Raw genomic sequence first — 25,445 nt, forward strand, 5'->3', positions numbered from 1 at the left:
TTACATATTTCAAGTGAGCAGCATTCTTAACTTTGTTTTCCCCATTTTTTTAGGAGGAAGATACCAACTAGAGATAAAAATACCAGAAACATACCCATTTAATCCCCCTAAGGTATTGTAAGCCTGTTTTTTTGCATGAACTTACAAAATATTTTGTTTCTAACCTCATTTTATTAATATATATTTTAGGGCTTATTAAAGTCACAGCTTTTTGAGTTGTTAACTGTGTAAATTTGATGTGGGCAGGATTTTAGGTAATGGAAGATGGCTTGCCTCTGAAATTAGATTGAAAAGCAAACTTACCCAAAGGCAGCCAGTAAAGGCTCAAAACTGGAATAGGATGTACATCTGACAATGGCTTATATACTAGATCTAGCAATACTTGCAGTGTTCCCAAATTTAAAGAGCCCTTTTACATATAAACAGAGGTTCTTACTTGATTCAAAGAAGTATGTGTTTTAGGAGAGTACATTCTACCTTCATTCAGCCATTATTTGAGTACTGTGTGCCAAGGAATATAGCAGTAACTAAGACACTGTTACTACTTTCATAGAGTTCAGAAATGGAGATTGCAACTGTGAGCAATATTGAAATTGAATTGCAACTGTGATAAATGTTGAAAGGGGGAATGCAATACTCTATGATCATATATATCAGGGGTACCCAACCTAAACTTTTTTTTTTTTTTTTTTTTGAGACGGAGTTTTGCTCTTGTTACCCAGGCTGGAGTACAATGGCGCGATCTCGGCTCACCGCAACCTCCGCCTCCCGGGTTCAGGCAATTCTCCTGCCTCAGCCTCCTGAGTAGCTGGGATTACAGGCACGCGCCACCATGCCCAGCTAATTTTTTGTATTTTTAGTAGAGACGAGGTTTCACCATGTTGACCAGGATAGTCTCGATCTCTTGACCTCGTGATCCACCCGCCTCGGCCTCCCAAAGTGCTGGGATTACAGGCTTGAGCCACCGCGCCCGGCGTAAACTTATTTTTTGATTGAACCACTTCCTTTATATCTCTGCTTTTACTGTCATCAGCACTTTAATTTAGGCATTCAACTTTATTCCCTGTTTTATCTATTATTTAATCATCCTTTCATCTTTGCCGTTTCTACTCATTCTCTGCACTGTTGGTCTAGAAATCTTCCTAGGATGCAGTTTTGATCATACTTCTTTTCCTGAATAAAGTCTAAACTTCATAGATTGGCACTTAAAACCTCCTAGAACCTGACCCCAATCTTCTTTTTTACTCTAATCTTTTACCACTTCCACTCGCAATGTGGGTCTCATTTTTTATCTTAGATTGTTTATTTGTAGATGATACTTATTCTTCCACAGCTTTCTATCATTTTCACTTAAATCTTTTCACTATTATTTAAAATTCTAGTTTTCTCTGAGGCCCAAGTATCACTTTCTCCATTAAGCTGACTTAATCAAATGTTTCTCCCTCTACTCTCTCAATATGATTTTATACCACTTATATAGTGGCAACACAAATATAGTTCCAACTCATGTATTATTTTGGTATTTATCTTTTACTAGCTTTTATGCTCCTGAATCAAGGACCATTTCTTATATACCTATATATTATCAGTAGTTCCTAATAGTATAGTGTCCCTTGAGCAAATAATAGCAGTCACTCAGAGTGTTCTAGAATTTGTTCATTCAACCTATTAGTTGTTCCAATTTAAGAATAGGTAAGATGATGGAAGTTCCAAGGTAATTTTGGCTCACCTAGCAGTATGGGCTGCCTATTAGTCTGTTGTTTATGTACATCTGTTTTCTGCTAAGCCTGGTGGATTTTTTTTTTATTATGATAAAATATACATAACATAAAATTTACCATCGTAATCATTTCTTTTCTTTTTTCTTTTCTTTTTTTTTTTTTTTTTGAGGCAGAGTCTTACCCTGTCACCTAGGCTGAAGTGCAGGAGTGCAGTAGCATGATCTTGGCTCACTGCAAACCTCTGCCTCTCGGGTTCAAGCAGTTTTCTGCCTCAGCCGCCCAAGTAGCTGGGATTGCAGACTTCTGCCACCATGCCTGGCTAATTTTTGTATTTTTAGTACAGATGGGGTTTCACCATCTTGACCAGGTTTATCTTTAACTCCTGACCTTGTGTTCCACCCGCCTCAGCCTCCCAAAGTGCTGGGATTACAGGTGTGAGCCACCGCGCCCGGTCCATTGTAATCATTTTTATGTGAACAGTTCAGTGGCAGTATATTTACCTTGTTGTTTAAACTTTACCATCATCTGTCTGTAGAACTTTCTCACCTTTCCAAACTGAAACTTTGTACCCATTAAGCAATGACTCCTTATTATTCCCTGCTCCCAGCTTCTGGTAACCACTGTTTCTGTTTCTCTGAATTTGACTGCTTCAGGAACCTCATGTAAGTGGAATTCTATGGTGCTGTTTTGTGTCTGGTTTATAGCATTTAGCATAATGTAATCAAGGTTCATTCATGTTATACCTTTTTTTTTTTTTTTTTTTTTGAGACGGAGTTTCGCTCTTGTTACCCAGGCTGGAGTGCAATGGCGCGATCTCGGCTCACCGCAACCTCCGCCTCCTGGGCTCAGGCAATTCTCCTGTCTCAGCCTCCTGAGTAGCTGGGATTACAGGCACGCGCCACCATGCCCAGCTAATTTTTTGTATTTTTAGTAGAGACGGGGTTTCACTATGTTGACCAGGATGGTCTCGATCTCTTGACCTCGTGATCCACCCGCCTCGGCCTCCCAAAGTGCTGGGATTACAGGCTTGAGCCACCGCGCCCGGCCTGTTATACCTTTTTTTAAGGCTGAATAATATTCCATTGTAAGTGTAGACCAAATTTTGTTTTTTCATTCGGCAGTTGATGGACATTTGGGTTTTGTTTTATTTAGTTTTTTGTTTTTTCATGGAAATGAGAAAGGAAGAAAGAAAAGCGCTCTTAGAAGGACTGTTCTCAACCACTGTATTTTTACTATTTAATAATGAGAGTAGCAGCTGTCACTTGTTTTGTACTAGGATTTTTTTTTTTTTTTTTTTTTTTTTTTTGAGACGGAGTCCTACTCTTGTTGCCCAGGCTGGAGTGCAATGACGCAATCTCGGTTTACCACAACCTCCTACTCCTGGGTTCAAGCGATTCTCCTGCCCTAGCCTCCCAGGTAGCTGGGATTATAGGCACCCACCACCACTCCTGGCTAATTTTTTGTATTTTTAGTAGAGATGGGGTTTTACCATGTTAGCCAGGCTGCTCTTGCACTCCTGACCTCAGGTGATCCACCTGCCTTGGCCTCCCAAAGTGCTGGGATTACAGGCGTGAGCCACAGTACCTAGCCTGTGCTAGGAATTTTATATACCTTTCCCAAAAGTTTTTACAACTGCCCTAATAAATGAGTGAGTGGAGGCTTAGAAGTTAAATGGAACCCAGATTACATATGGCTCTGATAAACCGAGACTCCATCTCAAAAGGGGTTTAATTGGCTCGTGGTTATATAGACTGTGCAGGAAGCACAGTGGCTTCTGCTTCTGGGGAGGCCTCAGGAAACTTAAAATCACGGCAGAAGACCAAGGGGAAGCAGACACATCTTACATGGCAGGAACAGGAGCAAGAGAGAGTTGGGAGAAATACCACACACTTGAAGACAACTAGTTCTCATGAGAACTCACACCACCATAGCACCAAGGGGGATGGGATGGTGTCAAACCATGAGAAACCAGCTCCATGATCCAGTCACTTCCCACCAGGCACCACCTCCAACATTGTGGATTATCATTTGACAAGAGATTTGAGCGGGGACACAAATCCAAACCATATTACATAAGGGTACATAAAACAGTGGTGTCTTAAATAGTTGATGGTACCTGAGATTTGATAAAATGTTATAGTTACAAGTGCCTGGAGTAGTAGTAAGCACTTGGTAAATGTTATATGGCAGTAACCAGTGACTCCACCCCAAGAGAGGGAGGCCCTTTCCAAAATATCTTGTTGGCTTTCATCTATAACAACATTTTAAAATACAGTAGCATTGACACTTAAATTTTCTCTATAAATTGAAATTCTCATATATTGCTTGAGGAAATGTAAGATGTTATCGCAGCCTCATTGGGAAACAGTTTGATCAAAATGGCAAACTTAGAGTTCTCTTGAGACTCAGCATTTCTACTTCAAGGTATAACATTTATTCACACAGTAACTTGTACACAGATGTTTATACCAGCACTGTTCATTATAGCCAAAAAATGGAAGCAACCAAAAATGCCCATCGACTGGTGAATGGATAAGTAAAATGTTGTATATCCATACTGTGGAATACTATTTGGTTATAAAGAAGAAGGAAGTACTGATAAATGCTACAAGGTACATGAACCTTGAAAACAGTATGCTAAATGAAAGAAACCAGACATAAAAGCTTTACATTATATTGTTTATTTATATGAAACATTGGAAAAGGCAAATCCTAGAGACAGAAAGGAGATTGGTGGTGGTTTAGAGGTAGAAGAATGGGAAAGTAGCTGCTGATGGTTACAGAGTTTCTTTTTAAAGTGATAAAATGGTAAAAAATTAGATTGTGGTGATAATGGCACAAGTCTGTGAATATACTAAAAGAAAGTTGCACAGGCGAGGTGGCTCACACCTGTAACCCAGCACTTTAGAAGGCTGGGGTGAGTGGATCACCTGAGGTCAGGAGTTCGAGACTAGCCTGGCCAACATGGTAAAACCTCGTCTCTGCTAAAAATAAAAAAATTAGCTGGGAGAGGTGGCAATCTCCTGTAATTCTCTGCTAAAAATTAAAAAAATTAGCTGAGTGAGGTGGCACGCACCTGTAATTCCAGTTAATTGGGAGGCTGAGGCAGGAGAATTGCTTGAACCTAGGAGGCGGAGGTTGCAGTAAGCTGAGACCCCGTGCCATTGCACTGTAGCCTGGGCAGCAGAGCAAGACTCCATCTCAAAAAAAAAAAAAGAAAAGGAAAAGAAAGTTGTACACTGTAAGTGGGTGAATTATGTCTCGGTAAAAGTATAGCCCTTATAGTGTCTAATAGCTTCAAAGTAATTGTATAGTTATGGCTCTATTTTAGGCACTTTGACCTGTTACTTTAATTCTTGAAATAAATAACTTTTATTAAATTTCTTCCACCTCATTCCCAGTTTTTTTTAGAGACGGTATCTTGCTCTGTTGCTCAGTGTGGAGTGTAGTGGCATGCACAATCGTAGCTTAATGCAGCCTTTAACTCCTGGGCTCAAGTGATCCCTCCACCTTGGCCTCCCAAAGTGCTGGGATTACAGGTATGAGCTGCCACACCCACCCCCCGTTTCATTGAAATGAGAAAAAATAGACTCAAAACATAAGAACTGAAGTATATCTGATGTTTTTGCTACTACCTCATATTGCTGTTTAGCCACTATTATCTGACCAGGCATGGTGGTTCACACCTATATAATCCCAGCACTTGGGGAAGTCAAGGCAGGAGAAGCATTTGAGCTCAGGAGTTTGAGTTCAGCCTGGACATCATAGCAAGGCCCTGTCTCTAGTCACAATAAAAAAGAAAAAGATACAAACCACAAAGCACTGTGGTTTGTATCTTTTTCTCTTTCTTTTAAAAAAGAGAGAGAAAAAGGCCTCTACGTCTCTAATTCCAGCTGTTCCTTTAGAAGGTAGCTTTGACATTTAGAAACATCTTCTTCGGTTCAACCCCAATTTGTCTTACTGTGGTTTCAACCAATTAGTCCTAGTTGCAGTTTAGTGTTCTTTAAATATGGTATATATGTAATAAAATTTTTTTAAAAAAAGAACAAACAAGAAAATATACCTTATGGCATTATGCTCTTATGGTAAATGTTAATAAACATGATAAATATGTTCTAGATGTATACTACATTGATTTGAATTTTTACTGGTTGGTAAATAAATGGGAAGAATGGGAATTATTTATGTAAATTTCTTGCTGAATTATGTGTTCACATGTGTTGGGACTCAGGCTTAAGTCTTACCTCATTAAGTGTTAATGAGGTAAAAGTATCAAAGTAACTGGTTATATTCTTGTTACTACTGTGCAGCTAGAATTTGAAAAATTAAAAATTCACATTTGTCTTACCATGATCACAGAATATTTTCTGTTTATTGTTACGGAATAAATTATTGACCAGAGGCATAGGTTTACTTCTAAACAGAGAAAAACATCTTTGAATCAGGTGAAAAATAGTGTAGAAGGAATTTGATTAAATGCATACAACCAATATGATATCTAGCATTAAATTGCAGTGTATATTGTGTTAGTGAAAAAAATCATTAGATTAGTAAAATTCTAACCCAGTGGTATGTCCTGCTCTAATAGAGATTAAGTTGTAGGCTGGATATGGTGGTTTGCATGCTTGTAATCCCAGCACTTAGGGAGGCGGGGCGGCTGAATGATTTGAGCTCAGGAGTTCAAGACCACTTGGCCAAAATGGTTAAAACCTGTCTCTACTAAAAATACCAAAAAAAAAAAAAAAAAAAAAAATTAGTTGAGTGTGGTGGCATGGGCCTTTAGTCCCAGCTACTCAGGAGGCTAAGACAGAAGAAATTCACGAACCTGGGAGGCAGAGGTTGCGGTGAGCTAAGATCGTGCCACTGCACTGCAGCCTGGCACAATAGAACAAGACTCTCAAAAAAAAAAAAATTTTGCCGGGCGCAGTGGCTCAAGCCTATAATCCCAGCACTTTGGGAGGCCGAGGCGGGTGGATCACGAGGTCGAGAGATCGAGACCATCCTGGTCAACATGGTGAAACCCCATCGCTACTAAAAGTGCAAAAAATTAGCTGGGCATGGTGGCACGTGCCTGTAATCCCAGCTACTCAGGAGGCTGAGGCAGGAGAATTGCCTGAGCCCAGGAGGCGGAGGTTGCGGTGAGCCGAGATCGCACCATTGCACTCCAGCCTGGGTAACAAGGGCGAAACTCCGTCTCAAAAAAAAAAAAAAAAAAAAAAAATTTATGTTGTGAATTTTGCTTTTTTTCCTTGGTGTTATCAACATACTTGTTACATGTTCATGTATTGCATATACATACCAATGCTAATAATCTTTAATGAGCATATGCTCATCTGTACATGCATATTCAAAGTAAAATAGCATTTCTTTTGTATGATAAGGGTGTTAAAGCTGGCTTAATAATGTAATATGCTTTGAGACCCTGTCTCAAAAATAAATAAATTTAATAAAAAGCAAGATATGGCCAGAAGTGGTGGCTCGCATCTGTAATCCTAGCACTTTGGGAGGCCGAGGTGGGTGGATCACCTGAGATCAGGAGTTCAAGACTAGCCTGACTAACATGGCAAAACCCCATCTCTACTAAAAATATAAAAAATAGCCGGGTGTGGTGGCACACACCTGTAATCCCAGCTACTCAGGAGGCTGAGGCAGGAGAATTGCTTGAACCCAGGAGGGGAAGGTTGCAGTGAGCCAAGATCATGCTATTGCACTCTAGCCTGGGCAACAGCGTGAGACTCCCTCTCAAAAAAAGATACACTTCATATATTTTCAGATCTTAAAACTGGAAGTTACAGATGGAAATATGAACTCGCATCTACCATGAAGTAGGAGCTAAAGTGTTTGTTAAACTAAAAAGTGAATCAGCCGGGCGCGGTGGCTCAAGCCTGTAATCCCAGCACTTTGGGAGGCTGAGGCGGGTGGATCACGAGGTCGAGAGATCGAGACCATCCTGGTCAACATGGTGAAACCCCGTCTCTACTAAAAAGTGCAAAAAATTAGCTGGGCATGGTGGCACGTGCCTATAATCCCAGCTACTCAGGAGGCTGAGGCAGGAGAATTGCCTGAACCCAGGAGGCGGAGGTTGCGGTGAGCCGAGATCGCGCCATTGCACTCCAGCCTGGGTAACAAGAGCGAAACTCCATCTCAAAAAAAAAAAAAAAAAAAAAAGTGAATCAAATGCCGGACGCAGTGGCTCAGGCCTGTAATCCTAGCACTTTGGGAGGCCGAGGTGGGTGGATCACCTGAGGTCAGGAGTTCAAGACCAGCCTGGCCATCATGGTGAAATGGTGAAACCCCATCTTTAAAAAAGGGGGAAAGGCCGGGCACGGTGGCTCAAGCCTGTAATCCCAGTACTTTGGGAGGCCGAGGCGGGTGGATCACGAGGTCAAGAGATCAAGACCATCCTGGTCAACATGGTGAAACCCCGTCTCTACTAAAAATACAAAAATTAGCTCGGCATGGTGGCATGTGCCTGTAATCCCAGCTACTCAGGAGGCTGAGGCAGGAGAATTGCCTGAACCCAGGAGGCGGAGGTTGCGGTGAGCCGAGATTGCGCCATTGCACTCCAGCCTGGGTAACGAGCAAAACTCCGTCCCAAAAAAAAAAAAGGGCGGGTGGGGGGAAGTGATCAAATGTACAGTGCATCTTGTAGGAGGAGATAAGAACCATTGATGCTATGCCAATATTGACAAGTAAGAATAATTTCCTTCGTTTCTATCTGGGAACATTTAGTATCCACTGTTACAGTGTTCAGATTTCTGTTTTTATTCATTGAGTGCTTCCCAAAGCTAGTGAGTGTTCTGAAGTTCCCAGACAATGCTAGTGTTAGTTTTGTATGTGAAAATAAAGACTTTATTATTATTGTTGTTGTTGTTGTTGTTACTATTGTTATTATTGTTATTATTTAGATGGAATTTCCCTCTTGTTGCCCAGCTGGAATGCAATGGTACAATCTCAGCTCAGCGCAACCTCCGCCTTCTGGGTTCAAGTGATTCTTCTGCCTCAGCCTCCCAAATAGCTGGGATTACAGGCATATGCCACCACACCTGGCTAATTTTGTATTTTTAGTAGAGACAGGGTTTCTCTGTGTTGGTCAGGCTGGTCTCGAACTCCCAACCTCAGGTGATCCACCCATCTCGGCCTTCCAAAGTGCTGGGATTACAGGCTATGATTATTATTTTTTAATAGAGACAGGGTCTTTTTTTTTTTTTTGACACGGAGTTTCGCCCTTGTTACCCAGGCTGGAGTGCAATGGCGCGATCTCGGCTCACCGCAGCCTCCGCCTCCTGGGCTCAGGCAATTCTCCTGCCTCAGCCTCCTGAGTAGCTGGGATTACAGGCTCGTGCCACCATGCCCAGCTAATTTTTTGCCCTTTTAGTAGAGATGGGGTTTCACCATGTTGACCAGGATGGTCTCGATCTCTCGACCTCGTGATCCACCTGTCTCGGCCTCCCAAAGTGCTGGCATTACAGGCTTGAGCCACCGCGCCCAGCAAGACAGGGTCTGTTTTGTTTTGTTTTGTTTTGTTTTGTTTTGTTTTGTTTTGTTTTGTTTTGTTTTGTTTTGTTTTGTTTTGTTTTTGAGACGGAGTTTTGCTCTTGTTACCCAGGCTGGAGTGCAATGGCGCGATCTTGGCTCACCGCAACCTCCGCCTCCTGGGTTCAAGCAGTTCTTCTGCCTCAGCCTCCTGAGTAGCTAGGATTACAGGCACGTGCCACCATGCCCAGCTAATTTTTTGTATTTTTGGTAGAGATGGGGTTTCACCATGTTGACCAGGATGGTCTCAATCTCTCGACCTCGTGATCCACCCGCCTCGGCCTCCCAAAGTGCTGGGATTACAGGCTTGAGCCACCGTGCCCGGCGAGACAGGGTCTTATTACGTTGCCCAGGCTGGTCTCAAACTCATAGCCTCAAACAGTCTTCCCACTTTGGCATCCCAGATTGTTGGAATTATAGACTTTATTCACTGTGCCCAGCCATGGAGATAATCTTGAAGATTAAATTCTTTTTTACAAAATTTTTATTTCAGTTTAGTTTTTGAGACAAGGTCTTGCTCTCTTGCCCAGGCTGGAGTGCAGTGGCATGATCATAGCTCACTGCAGCCTCTGCACCCCGGGCTCAAGTGATCCTCTCACCTCAGCCTTCAAGTAGCTGGGACTACAGGCATACACCACCATGTCTGGCTAAATTTTTCGTATTTTGTAGACATGGGGGTTGCCCAGGCTTCTTTTGAACTCCTAGGCCTAAGTGATTTCACCCACCTTGATCTCCTGAAGTGTTGAGATTACAGGTGTGAGCCACCACATCCGGCCCTTGAAGATTAAATTCTCATCTGCAAATTCAAAATGATTCTTTTTCTCCTCCTCCTCCTCATGTAATTTGTGGTTATACCTGTTGTAAAACAATGTTTGATTCCGGTTCAGTGGCTCACGCCTGTAATCCTAGTACTTTGGGAGCCTAAGACGGGCAGATCTTGTGATCCCAGGAGTTCAAGACCAGCCTGGATAATATGAAACCCCATCACTGCTGGAAATTAAAAAATTAGCTGGATGTGATGGTGTATGCCTGTAGTCACAGCTACCTGGGAGGCTGAGGTTGCAGTGAGCCAAGATTGTACCATTGCACTCAAACTTGGACTACAGGAGTAAGACCCCGTCTTAGAGAGAGAGAGAAATGACGGGCAGATCTTGTGATCCCAGGAGTTCAAGACCAGCCTGGATAATATGAAACCCCATCACTGCTGGAAATTAAAAATTTAGCTGGATATGATGGTGTGTGCCTGTAGTCACAGCTACCTGGGAGGCTGAGGTTGCAGTGAGCCAAGATTGTACCATTGCACTCAAGCTTGGACTACAGGAGTAAGACCCCGTCTTAGAGAGAGAGAGAGAAATGTGTTGTTCATAAGCCCTACATTACTGTCTTACTTAACTTGCATTGTATTTGATATTATAACCCTATAATAACATGTTTGCCATAATGTTAAGTGCACATTCCTTCAGTGTGAGTCACTTATATACTAGGGATACTTTATTAAGTAGGATGGATACAGTGTCTTTTAGGGAAGACCAGACAAATAAGGCAGAAATCATAGAAGTGTAATTAATACTATAGCAAAAGTGCTGGGCGCGGTGGCTCAAGCCTGTAATCCCAGCACTTTTGGAGGCCAAGGCAGGTGGATCACGAGGCCAAGAGATCGAGACCATCCTGGTCAACATGGTGAAACCCCGTCTCTACTAATAATACAAAAAATTAGCTGAGCATGGTGGTGCGTGCCTGTAATCCCAGCTACTCAGGAGGCTGAGGCAGGAAAATTGCCTGAGCCCAGGAGGCGGAGGTTGTGGTGAGCCAAGATCGCGCCATTGCACTCCAGCCTGGGTAACAAGAGCGAAACTCCGTCTCAAAAAAAAAAAAAAAATACTATAGCAAAGGAAACTACAGCTGTGTGAAACAGATCAGGAATAAGTGATATAGAAACAAACTTGAAGAATAACTAGGAATTCATTGAGAGAAGAGGGCATAGAGGCATGTTATTGAGAAAACAAATATGTATGAAGGCCCAGAGCAGGGGAAAAGTTGAATATGACTTTTTGAGCAGGAGAGTGGAGTATGGGATAGAGGTAAAACTTGAGATTTCAGGGGTAGTCTAGGGCCAGGTTAAAGATTGTGGGCTTGGCCTACCGCAGTGGCTCATGCTTGTAATCCCAGCACTTTGGGAGGCCGAGGTGGGAGGATGATGTGAGGTCAGGAGTTCGAGACCAGCCTGGCCAACATGGCAAAACCCCATCTCTACTAAAAATACAAAGATTAGCCACGTGTGGTAGTGGGCACCTAAAATCTAAACTACTTGGGAGGCTGAGTCAGGGAGAATTGCTTGAACCTGGGAAATGGAGGTTGCAGTGAGCCGAGATTGCGCCATTTCACTCTAGACTCTAGCCTGGATGACAGAGCAAGACTCCTTCTCAAAAAAAAAAAGAGAGAGAGAGAGGGCTTACCTGAAGGGAACGAGAGGGTCATTAATGGTCCTTAAGCAGCACAGTGATGCAAATCAGATTTGGTTTTGTTTTTTTTTTTTGAGACGGAGTTTCGCTCTTGTTACCCAGGCTGGAGTGCAATGACGCGATCTCGGCTCACTGCAACCTCCACCTCCTGGGCTCAGGCAATTCTCCTGCCTCAGCCTCCTAAGTAGCTGGGATTACAGGCACGTGCCACCATGCCCAGCTACTTTTTTTTTTTTTTTTTTGTATTTTTAGTAGAGATGGGGTTTCACCATGTTGACCAGGATGGTCTCGATCTCTCAACCTCGTGATCCACCCGCCTTGGCCTCCCAAACTGCTGGGATTACAGGCTTGAGCCACCGCGCCCGGCCCAAATCAGATTTGTTTTAAAGGGCTCTCTTTAATTTTGGTGTGGAAAACAATTGGAGGGAACAGACAGGTATGCAATAAAGTCAGGAGACTGTAGTAACCTAGGTGACAAATGATGTCTCCTTTAATAGGAAGGTGGTTGGAGAGAATTAGGTATCATTGAAAGTAGTAAAATTATTAAGACTAAAAAGAATCAAGCATAGCAAGAATGAAGGAATGGAAAGTATCTATTGGTTTTCTGTATTTTAAAGTCATTGGTGAATTAAAGTGCTTTTTTAGATTGAATGAGAGTTAGTGAGTGAGCAGGATACAAGGAAGAAGCAGAGTATAGAAAAATCAAGAAGTGACAGAGATGAGAGAAGTGGAAACTCTTAGCTTCTTTCCATAAATAGCTTAGGAGCATGTATTAAAGAGTTATCTTTTTTTTAATTTGGTCACGCTCTCTTGCTCAGGCTGTAGTACCATGGCACAATCACAGCTTGCTGCAACCTCAACCTTTCAGATTCAAGCGATCCTCATGTTTTAGCATTTTCACTTGTTGGTTTATTATTCTTACATACTGAGACAAATAATGAGATGATTAGACTCAGAATCTGGAAACATATTGTGGGAGTTTACATTAGTCTCTGTTTAACTACCTATTTGATTTTGGGTAGATTTCTTAAACTCTAAGCCTTAGAGAGTCTTCTCAGTGCCTGTTACATCATAATAGGCCCTCCAATAAAAAGAATTTGAGAAAAAATTCTACAGAAAGATTAAGAGAAGCACAGCCACTTATTATTTGTGCTTCCATTCACTGATTTTACTTGCTTTTTTTCCTCAAACCTATTTTGCACCCTGCCTCACATGAAGAAAAGTGCCATTTACTATTTTATTTTGTGTACTACTTTGTTTACCAAAATGGATTTTAGTCTCTGTTGTATTCTCATATCATCTACCATTATGCTAGGTAAAATGTAAGCTCCTAGTAATTGTTGAGTTTGATTAAAGGTGGAACATTTATTAAAGAGTTTAAAAACAATATATGTTAATGACAACATTCAGCTTACTGAATCCTTTGTCTTCTATACCCCTTCTTACACCTAGGCAAAATGACTTAATAGATACAGGGACCTTTCTTTTTTTAGATTGAAGATTTCATTTTCTTGTAGTTCTACTTAAACTGTTTTATTTCTGTTACTTAAAAACTCAAGTGTGCTTTATATTCTAGGTCCGGTTTATCACTAAAATATGGCATCCTAATATTAGTTCCGTCACAGGGGCTATTTGTTTGGATATCCTGAAAGATCAATGGTAAGAGATTTTGAATTCACCTTCTCTCCTTCTCATATGAATACCAAGACTATAAGAGTGGTAAATGTGTAATTGCCTCAAAACATATATTATACTTCATCTTGTTTGGGCAGTAACTTTATGAAGTCTCTTAAGTACGTAATTGTAAATACAATATAATTGAGATCACAATCCATATTTAAATAGAGACTTGTTAGATAATGTTAGATGCTAGCTTTAAATTTTGAAAAGTCTTGGATTTCATTTGTTATTTTGGTAAATTTGATTGTTTGCTATCTTAAGAAGATACTTGTGAAAGACTAAAAAAGTAAAAAGTACTGAAGTAGCCATCTCCCCCTCAGATGGAATGTAAGCTGCAGAATTGCTGTAAGTTGTGTTAATTGAGCACGGTTAAGGTTTTTGGTTCATGAATTCCAATAAGGACCACCTTTGTAGGTGATGTCTTCATTTAGATAGCAGTATTGTGCTTTCATTTGGTTTGTCTTATTTGCTTTGCACAGCATTTAAGCATTTTAAGAGTTCCTACTCTGGAGCCATCAGGTTCACATCTTTGCTCTCCAATTTACCAAGCTGCATGGTCATGAGCAAATTGCCTAAAGTCTGTGTGGCTTATTGACCTCATCTGCAAAATGGGTTGACACCCACTTCATAGAGCTGAGAGGATTTAATAAGTTGTTTTCTATAATTCTGTTAGAATAGAGCTTTGCTTTTTGTTGTTTTTGTTGAGACAGGGTCTTGCCCTGTTGCCCAGGCTGGAGTGCAGTGGTACAGTCATAGCTCACTGCAGCCTTGTCTTAAGTCCAAGCAGTCCTACCACCTCAGCTTCCCAAGTAGCTGGGAATACAGGTGCACACCACCATGCCTGGCTAATTTCTGTATTGTTTGTAGAGACAGGGTTCTAGTTGCCCAGGCTAGAAACTTGTATAATCTAATGATGCTAAAGATGATAGTTAATCGGCCGGGCGCGGTGGCTCAAGCCTGTATAATCCCAGCACTTTGGGAGGCCGAGGCGGGTGGATCACAAGGTCAAGAGATTGAGACCAACCCGGTCAACATGGTGAAACCCCGTCTCTACTAAAAATACAAAACATTAGCTGGGCATGGTGGCGCGTGCCTGTAATCCCAGCTACTCAGGAGGCTGAGGCAGGAGAATTGCCTGAACCCAGGAGGCGGAGGTTGAGGTGAGCCGAGATCGCGCCATTGCACTCCAGCCTGGGTAACAAGAGCAAAACTCTATGTCTCAAAAAAAAAAAAAAAGATGATAGTTAATTATTTAGCACTTGATTTTATAGATAGAAAAACTAAGACCAAAGGTATAAAAAGTAATTGGAGTGGGAGAAAACCATAAAATTAGAAAAAAATTAGTTGAGTGTGTTACTATGACCGTTTCTTTTGATTTTCTTTTGCAAGAGAAGGTATAACAGAACAAAATAAACAGCAATTGTTAGGAAGACTTGGAGCCAAAACTGTGTTTAATGGGCCCAGCCTGGCTATCTAACTTATAAAGATTATATATTATTGTTGGTACTAGAATTTTCAAGCTATGGTTTTTTTGTTTTTTTTTTTTTTTGGTTTTGGTTTTCGTTTTTGTTTTTTAGACAGAGTTTCACTCTTGTTGCCTAGGCTGGAGTGCAGTGGCACAATCTTAGCTCACTGCAACCTCTGCTGCCCGGGTTCAAGTGATTCTCCTGCCTTAGCCTCCTGAGTAGCTAGGATTACAAACACATGCCACCATGCCCAGCTACTTTTGTACTTTTAGTAGAGATGGGATTTCATCATGTTGGCCAGGCTGGCCTCAAACTCCTGACCTCAGGTGATCCTCCTGCCTCGGCCCCCCAAAGTGCTGGAATTATAGGAGTGAGCCACCACACCCATCCTAAGCTATGTGTTTGATTTGTTAAGAAAGGGGGAAAAAATGGTAACTGAAAGAAAATGAAATAGGAATGACAGCATTTAGTGTATGGCCAATTTGATTTACTTAGTAACTGGATGAACAGATTGGAGATGCAGGTTTTGTTTTCTTTTTCTATTCCAGTAGGACATCAGAGTAAATCCTGTCCCTCAGTAGATCATCTCTTGGGATCTAGTTTCTTGATCTGTATTCCCATGTAATCTATATTCCACATCGATCAAGACTTTCAAACATAAAACAACGTGAAATAGGCTGGGCATGGTGGATCTAAAGGTCAGATCGTGATCATCCTGGCTAATACAGTGAAACCCTGTCTTTACTAAAAATACAAAAAATTAGCCAGGCATGGTGGCATGCGCCTGTAGTCCCAGCTACTCGGGAGGCTGAGGTAGGAGAATTGCTTGGACCCAGGAGTGAGATTCTTGCCTGTAAGAAAAAAAAGAAAAGTAAAAAAACCAGTGTAGAATAGATTTACTTTTTATCTTCTCTGTTACTCTTTTTTGATTTGTGACTTTTGCCAATTTATTGAACTTAAGTGTCAGTGTTTTTAATCCATTAGGTTCCTGTAAGTAGAGGCTCTCAAGAAGTAGCAAAAAAAGAGAAAGAGAAATAGAAAATAAAATAATCCATTACTTTATCCCCAAGGCCCCTGAAAGCTCTAAGATTCAGTGATATGAGTATATATTTGCAGTATTAGAGACAGTGTACTTTTTTCATTTGGCTTCTGCGACTTAGTCTTCCTATTCTCCCTTTCCTGTGCTCACTCCCAGACTCCTTAACCAGTTCCTCTCATATCTCCTGGATCTTTGTGTATTAGAATGCCTCAGGGATAAGTCTTGGATTTCTGCTTCTTTCTAGCCGCACTCATTTTCTAGCCGCACTCATAATCAAGCTCACCTGATTTCATAACTTCACCTTTACATACTGCAAACTCGCAAATTATCTTCCCTGAACTTGAGACTCCTATCCTGCTGCCTGATTATCATCTTTACTTGTATATATAATGAACATATCGAACATATGAAAAACTGAACTGATAGTCTCCTAACCTGAAGACTGTTTCTGTAGTCTTCCCCAACTAAGTTATTAGCAATACATCCTTGCATTTGCTCAGGCCAATGAGCAAATGGGGATCACATCATGATCCCTGGTGTTTCTTTCTCTAGTACCCCATGCCCTGTCTGTGGATCTATCGGCAAAACTTTCAAAATTTTAACTGGAGCTTTACTAGTATGCTTTTTCAAACACATTACCTCTAGCCTGGATAATTGCATTAGTCTGCCTCCCTGCTTCTGGCTTTTCCCTACTCAGGCTATTCTCAGCACCCAGAATGACAACCTTAAAAACAAAGCTTGCAGTTGAAAACTTCCCACTGACTTCTCTTTTTGCCAAAAGTTAAGCCAACAGTACTATTACTTGCAATTATCTTCCTATAGAGCTAGTTGAAAGATTATGTTGTGTGTATATAGGGAGAGAAGTTGAATTTTTATACCAAAACATTTTCTCCTAATATGCTGTGCAGGAACAAAACATTTTTTATATCAACTATTCCCTTTTCCTAAGGCAGGTGAATAATTGTGTTTTATATCTGTACAATTGAAATATTAAAAGATAGCAAAGACATAGCAGGTAAAATAGTTGAGACTAGATATTCATGAAGTCATTACTCCCTTCTCTGAGCTTTACTGAGGTATAATTGACATTTAGTGCATATCCATATTTAAATGTGAATGTTTAGGTTTCAGAACTGGAATCCAATAGAGAAAAATAAAGGATGTTAATCATAGGAAAAATTAATTACATAAATATTAAATAATTTTTGGCAGGCATACTAGAAAATAATTGGTTAATCTTGGTCTTTTATTAATGCATGTAAGGGTGGTGATTTACTTTCATTAATATTTAACAACTTATTTTAATATGGTTTATTTCTTAATTCCACACCTTAGGCTACGTGGAAACTATTTTCTAATGTTTTTTCACTAACACTTACTATGACTAAGGGTGTCTACTTACCTGGGGAAGAAAATGACAACACATAAAAATTTTACTCAGTGATGCTGCCCTTCTAAAAGACACAAACAGGCACAGAATATCTACTTGGTCAATAAGGTATGCTCAGCATCATTATTTATCAGGGAAATGCAAATTAAAATCACAATTAGATACCATTCATGCATTGCTGATAAGAATGTGGTTTAACCACTTAAAGCCAGTAATATCTACCAAAGCTAAACATACACCTTCATTGTGGCCTATCAACTTCATTCCTAGGTATTAATTTCTAAAATTTCTAAAAGAAGTTAGTACCTATGCCCACTTTATTTATTTATTTATTTTTGAGGCGGACTCTTGCTTTGTTGCCAGGCTGAAATGCAGTGGTGCAGTCTTGGCTCACTGCAACCTCTGCCTCCTAGGTTCAGGTGATTCTCTTGCCTTAGCCTCCTAAGTAGCTGGGACTACAGGCGCGCACCACTATGCCCAGCTAATTTTTATATTTTTAGTAGAGACAAGGTTTCACCATATTCGCCAGGATGGTCTCGATCTCTTGACCTTGTGATCCACTGGCCTTGGCCTCCCAAAGTCTTGAGATTACAGGCGTGAGCCACCATGCCTGGCCCTATGCCCATTTTTTAAAAGACATTATAAAAGAATATTTATGGCAGATTTATTAGTAGCCCAAAATGGGAAATAACTTAGACGTCTTATCAACAAGAAAATTGATATACTGCGATCACACATTGGAGCACTACCTAACAGTAAAAAAGAGCATATCATTGGTATGCTCAATGTCAGTGACATGTTCAACATGGATGAGACTCAGACATGTTGAGTGGCAAAAGCTAGATACAAAAGAATACATACTGTGTAATTCCATTTTTGTGAAATTCAAGATGAACCAGAATTTATGGTGATAAAAAAATATGATAGTGGTGAGGGTGGGCAGGAGTTTCGAGTGGGAGGAACAAAAGTGAGGCATTATAATGCTTAAAAATACTATATTTTGATCCAGTCGGTGGTTACATGGTTATATAAATATGTAAAAATTTATCCAGCTGCACAGTATCTTAACTTCGCTTATACTTTAACAAAAAAATTGTAGCAGCTGGCTGCATTGGTGTGCACCTGGAGTCCCAGCTACTCAGGAAGCTGAGGCAAGAGGAGTGCTTAAGCCCAGCAAGTTTGGGCTGTAGTGTGCTTTGCCAGTCAGGTGTCCACACTAAGTTGGGCATGAGTATGGTGGCCTCTTAGGAACAGAGGACCACCAGATTGCCTAAGGAGGCGTGAACCAGAAAAGGTTGGAAACAGAGCAAGTCAAAACTCCTTTGCTCGGCCAGGCGCAGTGGCTCACACCTGTAATCCCAGCACTTTGGGAGGCTGAGGCGGGCGGATCACAAGGTCAAGAACTCGAGACCATCCTGGCCAACATGGTGAAACCCCATCTCTACTAAAAAATACAAAAATTAGCTGGGCCTGGTGGTGCGTACCTGTAGTCCTAGCTACTAGGGAGGCTGAGGCAATAGAATTGCTTGAACCTAGGAGGCAGAGATTGCAGTGAGCCGAGATTGTGCCACTGCACTCCAGCCTGGCCCTGTCGACAGAGCAAGACTCTTATCTCAAAAAAACAAAAACAAAACAAAACAAAAAAACCTCTTTTGCTCATTAATAGTGAGACAGGCAGCGCCGGGCGCGGTGGCTCAAGCCTGTAATCCCAGCACTTTGGGAGGCCGAGGCGGGTGGATCACGAGGTCGAGAGATCGAGACCATCCTGGTCAACATGGTGAAACCCCGTCTCTACTAAAAGCGCAAAAAATTAGCTGGGCATGGTGGCATGTGCCTGTAATCCCAGCTACTCAGGAGGCTGAGGCAGGAGAATTGCCTGAGCCCAGGAGGCGGAGGTTGCGGTGAGCCGAGATCGCACCATTGCACTCCAGCCTGGGTAACAAGGGCGAAACTCCGTCTCAAAAAAAAAAAAAAAAAGATGAACACATTTTGAAATTTCGTAATCCTGCTTGCCTGTTAGGATTTGCTATAGTAAATTTAAGCTCATGTGTATACTGATCCTAAAGATTTTAATACAATATGGATTTGATTACTACTTTGTAAATAGAAGAAATGGAATAAAAGAATGTTGTCAGTTGTATACTTTTTCATATTACTAAATTTAGATTTTAAAGTTAATGTAGAGCAGTCCAAAATTGCACACATTTCTTTATATCATTAAAGATACAGTTTCTTTGTTTTTTTCTTTTGAGATCTCACTCTTGCCAGGCTGGGGTGTGGTGGTGCGATCTCAGCCCACTGCAACCTCCGCTTCCTGGGTCCAAGCAATTCTGCATCAGCCTCCCAAGTAGCTGGGGTAACAGGCACGTGCCACCACGCCCAGCTGATTTTTGTATTTTTAGTAGAGACAGCATTTCATTATGTTGACCAGAATGGTCTCGATCCCTTGACCTCATGATCCACCCACGTCGGCCTCCCAGAGTGCTGGGATTACAGGCGTGAGTGTCCAGCCAAATATACAGTTTATGTAGTATTCATTTATTTTTTTAAAGTTTTAGGCTGGATGCAATGGCTCATGCCTGTAATCCCAGCACTTTGGGAGGCTGAGGCGGGTGGATCACCTGAGGTCAGGAGTTCGAGAACAGCCTGGCCAACATGGTAAAACCCTCAGTCTACTAAAAATACAAAAGAATTAGCTGGGTGTGGTGATGCGCACCTGTAGTGCCAGCTACTTGGGAGGTTGAGGCATGTGAATCACTTGAACCTGGGTGGCAGACGTTGCAGTGAGCCGAGATTGGGCCACTGCACTACAGCATGGGTGACAGAGTGAGACTCCATCTCAGTAAAAAATGAATACTTATTTATTCATTTATTTTGTAGAGATAGGATCTTGCTATGTTGCCCAAGCTGGTCTCAAACGCCTGGTCTCAAGTGATCCTTCCACCTTGGCCTCCTGAAGTGCTGAGATTACAGGCATGAGCCCCCATGCCTGGCCTATAGTATTCAGGGTTAGAAAAATAAGTATGGTGGGCTGTTTTTGCATTGCCATAAAGGAATACCTGAAACTGAATAGTTTATAAAGAAAAGAGGTTCATTTGGCTTATCGTTCTGCAGCCTGTATGGGAAGCATGGTGCCAACATCGCTCAATTTCTGGTGAGACCTCAGGGAGCTTATGATCACAGTGGAAGGTGAAAGGGGAGGCTGTTTCACATGGTGAGAGCAGAGTGGAAGCAACAGGGGAGCAAGGAAGTTGACACACACTTTGAAAACACTTTTTTTTTTTTTTAACTGAGTCTTCTTCCTCTGTTGCCCAAGCTGAAGTGTGGTAGCGCAATCTCAGCTCACGGTAACCTCCACCTTCCAACTGTACACACTTCTTGTTTCCCTATGCCTCAGCCTCCTGAGTAGCTGGGATTATAGGCGTATGCCACCACACCCAGCTAATATTTGTGTTTTTAGTAGAGATGGGCTTTTGCCATGTTGACCAGGTTGGTCTGGAATTCTTGAGCTCAAGTGATCCACCCGCCTTGGCTTCTCAGAGTGCTGGGGTTACAGGAGTGAGCCATCACACCAGCCTTAAAACACTTTTAAACAATTAGCTGTCACAGAAACTCATCCATCACTGATGGGATGGCACTAAGCCATTCATGAGGGATCTGCCCCAGTGATCCAGACACCTCTCCCCAGGCCACGCCTCTAGCACTGAGGATTACATTTCAGCATGAGATTTGGAGTGGACAAATATCCAAACTATATCAATACGTTTTGTTTTGGTATTAATTTTCTTTTTGTGTGTGTATGTTTATTTATTTATTTTTGAGACAGAATCTCACTCTGCCACCCAACTAGAGTGCTGTGGCTCACCACAGCCTCCACCTTCTAGGCTCAAGTGATTTCCCACCTCAGCCTCCCAAGTAGCTATAGCTACAGGCACATGCTACCACACCTGGCTAATTTTTTGTAGAGACAGTTTCACCTCATTGCCTGGCTGGTCTTGAACTCCAGGACTCAAGTAGTCCACCCACTTCGGCTTCCCAAAGTGCATGAGCCATCATGCCTGACGTGTTGAACTAATTTTCTTGCAATTAATTATTAAAACTAGTTGTGCACAATGACTCAAACCAGTAATCCTAGCATTTTTTGGGAGGCCAAGGTGGGAGGATTTGAGACAAGCACTGGCAGCATGACAAGACCCTGGCTAGACAAAAAATTTTTTTATTAGCTGGGCGTGGTGGTGCGTGCCTGTAGTCTAACAAGAAAATCACTTAACCTTTGAAAGTCAGGGCTGCAGTAAGCCTTGTTCACACATTCTGTGAAAATTTCAATCATACAGAAAAATGACAACCTTTTCTCTTTTACATTGTTTAGAATTGAATATAAATTTATAGCTCTAGATTTTTTTTTTTTTTTTTTTGCACCTGCCAGATACAGTTTTACTCTGTTGCCCAGGCTGGAGTGCAGTGACACAATCATGGCTCACTGCAGCCTTGACCTTCCACGGCCAAGCATTCTTCCCACCTTAGCCTGTCACAGGTGCACACCACCATGCCTGGCTAATTTTGTAAAATTATTTTTATACACATGGATATCGCCATGTTGCCCATGCTGGTGTTGAGCTCTTGCGCTCAGGCAGTCCTCCCGTGTTGGTTTCCGTAAGTGTTAGGATTACAGGCATGAGCCACTGCACTCAGCTTTTTCGTTTTTGTTGTCATTGTTGAGAGTCTTGCTCTGTCACCCAGGCTGGAAAGTAGTGGCGTGATCTCAGCTCACTGCAACCTCTGCCTATCAGGTTCAAGTGATTCTCCTGCCTCAGCTTCCTTTGTAGCTGTGATTACAGGTGCCAACCACTACGCCTGACTAATTTTTGGGGTTTTTTTTGTTGTTTGTTTGTTTGAGGCAGAGTCTTGCTCTGTCGCCAGGTGCTAGGCTGGAGTGCAGTGGCGAGATCTCAGCTCACTGCAGCTCTGCCTCCTGGGTTCAAGCGATTCTCCTGCCTCAGCCTCCTGAATAGCTGGGACTACAGGCGCACACCACCACACCCAGCTAATTTTTGTATTTTTATTAGAGATGGGGTTTCACCATATTGGCCAGGATGGTCTTGATCTCTTGACCTCATGATCCACCTACCTTGGCCTCCCAAAGTGCTGGGATTACAGGCGTGAGCCACTGTGCCAGTCTGATTATTTTTCTTTAATGTCCCCTTCATTCAGGTTTCTGATTCTTGAAATGGTAATCTTTAGGTCTATAGTAAATTGTGTCTTTATAGTAGGAAGACAGTGCAAATAGAGGAAATAGAATTTATAATAAGGATTTTTTTAATCTTTAAGATAAGAGCTTACTATTTAAATTTTTTAAAATTTGGACCAGACGCCATGGCTTACACCTGTAATCCCAGCACTTTGGGAGGCCAGGGCAGGTGGATCACCAGGTCAGGAGTTCGAGACCACCCTGGCCAACATGGTGAAAGCCCATCTCTACTAAAACTACAAAAATTAGCCAGGTATGGTGGCAGACTCCTGTAATCCCACCTACTTTGGAGGCTGAGTCAGGGGAATCATTTGAACCCAGGAGGCAGAGGTTGCAGTGAGCCGAAATTGTGCCATTGCATTCCGGCCTGGACGACAAGAGCATAAAATTTGCTGTCCAGGCATGGTGGCTCACACCTATAATCCCAACACTTTGGGAGGTCAGAGCAAGTGGATTGTTTGAACCCAGAAGTTCAAGACCAGCCTGGGCAACATGGTGAAACTCCGTCTCTCCAAAAAAAGTACAAAAATTAGCCAGGTATGGTGGCATGAGTCTGTAGTCTCTGCTACTCGAGAGGGTGAGGCTGCAGTGACCTGTGATCACACCACTGTAGTCCAGTCTAAGTGACAGTGAGACGCTGTCTCAAAAATAAATAAGTAGAGCCAGGCATGGTGGCTCACACCTGTAATCCCAGCACTTTGGCTGGAGGCAGGTGGATCACCTGAAGTGTCAGAGGTTCCAGACCAGCCTGACCAACATGGTGAAATCCCATCTCTACTAAAAATACACAAAAAAATTAACCAGACATAGTAGCATGTGACTGTAGTCCCAGGTACTAAGGAAGCTGAGACAGGAGAATTGCTTGAACCGGGGAGGCAGACGTTGCAGTGAGCCAACATTTCGACACGCCACTGCACTCCAACCTGGGCGACAGAGGGAGAGTCTGTCTCAAATAAGTAAGTAAACTGAGCGTGGTGGCTCACACCAGTAATTCCAGCACTTCGGGAGGCAAGCGGGGCAGACCACCTGAGGTCGGTAGTTCAAGACCAGCCTAGCTAACATGGTGAAACCCTGTCTTTACTAAAAATACAAAAATTTGCAGGCTGGGTGGCTCATACCTGTAATCCTAGCTACTTGGGAGGCTGAGGCAGAATCCCTTGAACCTAGGAGAAGGAGGCTTTAGGAGCCAAGATCACACCATTCCACCCTGGTGACAGAGGGAGACTTTCTCTCAAAAATAAATAAGTAGGCTGGTCCGAGTGCAGTGGTGTTTACAACTAATTGATAACAACCAGTTACAGATTTCTTTGTTCCTTCTCCACTCCCACTGCTTCACTTGACTAGCCTTAAAAATAAATAAATAAAATAAAATAAATAAATACATTAATGAATTGGTGCTCCTGCTTAGGATCAGGAGTTGAGGCTGCAGTGAACCCTGATTACACCAGTGCACTCTGGCCTGGGCAACAGGGTGAGACTCTGTCTTTAAAAAAAAAAAAAATGCCATGTTAATTGTTTTTAAGTACACAGTTGAGTAGTGTTAACAATGGTTAAATTTAAGCAAACAGAGCAACAAAAGAAAATTAAAAAAAAAAAAAAAAAAAGAATGGTTAAATTATTGTGCGTCTTGTCTCCAGAAGTCTTTTTCTCTGGCAGAACTGAAACTATACAGATTAAACAACTTCACGCTGGGCGCGGTGGCTCAAGCCTGTAATCCCAGCACTTTGGGAGGCCGAGGCGGGTGGATCACAAGGTCAAGAGATCGAGACCATCCTGGTCAACATGGTGAAACCTCGTCTCTACTAACAATACAAAAAATTAGCTGGGCATGGTGGCATGTGCCTGTAATCCCAGCTACTCAGGAGCCTGAGGCAGGAGAATTGCCTGAATCCAGGAGGCGGAGGTTGCGGTGAGCCGAGATCGCGTCATTGCACTCCAGCCTGGGTAACAAGAGTGAAACTCCGTCTCAAAAAAAAAAAAAAAAACAACTTCACAATCCCATCCCCTACCTTTCGCCTCCCCCTGCCCCAGCCCTTAGCAGTCACCATTCTACTTTCTATACAATAGTTGTTCTTTTGTTTCTGGCTTATTTCACTTAGAATAATGTCTGTATTATTCTGAAACATGTCTGGCATGCGGTAGCACGTGTCAAAATTTCCTTTTTAAGGTAAAAATAATTCACTACACACACGCGCGTGTGCCAAACATTTTGTTGATATATTCATCCATCCATGGAAACTTAAGTTGCTTCTACCTTTTGACTATTGTGAATAATATTGTTATAAATATGCATATATGAATACCTACTTCGATTCCTACTTTCAGTTCTTTTGGGTGTATAGCCATAAGTGGAATCACTGGATTATATAGTAACTCTGTGTTGGGTGTTTTGTGTTTTTTTTTGTTTTGTTTTGTTTTGTTTTGTTTTGAAGGACTGCCACACTGTTTTTGATAAGAGTTTTCACTGTTTTACATTCCCACAAACAGTGCACAAGAGTTCCATTTCTCCACAACCTAGTTAACAATTAACTATTTTTTTAATAGTAGCCATCCTAATGGATATGAAGTGATAGCTCATTGTGTTTTCGATTTGCATTTTCCTAATGATTAGTGGTATTGAGCATCTTTTCATGTGTTTATTGACACTTTATATATCTTCTTTTTTTTTCTTTTTTTTTTTTTTTTTTTTTTTGAGACGGAGTTTCGCCCTTGTTACCCAGGCTGGAGTGCAATGGCGCGATCTCGGCTCACTGCAACCTCCGCCTCCTGGGCTCAGGCAATTCTCCTGCCTCAGCCTCCCGAGTAGCTGGGATTACAGGCACGTGCCACCATGCCCAGCTAATTTTTTGCACTTTTAGTAGAGACGGGATTTCACCATGTTGACCAGGATGGTCTCGATCTCT

At 41.9% G+C, this 25,445-nt stretch overlaps 1 protein-coding gene across 3 annotated transcripts in view; it reads left to right on the forward strand.

The window, feature by feature from the left end:
- Nucleotides 1–25,445, forward strand: part of UBE2K (ubiquitin conjugating enzyme E2 K) — a 74,827-nt gene that overhangs the window by 35,726 nt on the left and 13,656 nt on the right. For all 3 annotated transcript variants that reach the window (XM_003940989.3, XM_039468204.2, XM_074396026.1), the window contains 2 exons: nt 54–112; nt 13,296–13,378. In XM_003940989.3, the coding sequence (XP_003941038.1) occupies nt 54–112; nt 13,296–13,378 (142 nt within the window). The remainder of the gene's footprint in view (nt 1–53; nt 113–13,295; nt 13,379–25,445) is intronic.

This window comes from Saimiri boliviensis, chromosome 3 (genome assembly GCF_048565385.1).
Source record: "Saimiri boliviensis isolate mSaiBol1 chromosome 3, mSaiBol1.pri, whole genome shotgun sequence".
Taxonomy (NCBI): Eukaryota; Metazoa; Chordata; class Mammalia; order Primates; family Cebidae; genus Saimiri; species Saimiri boliviensis.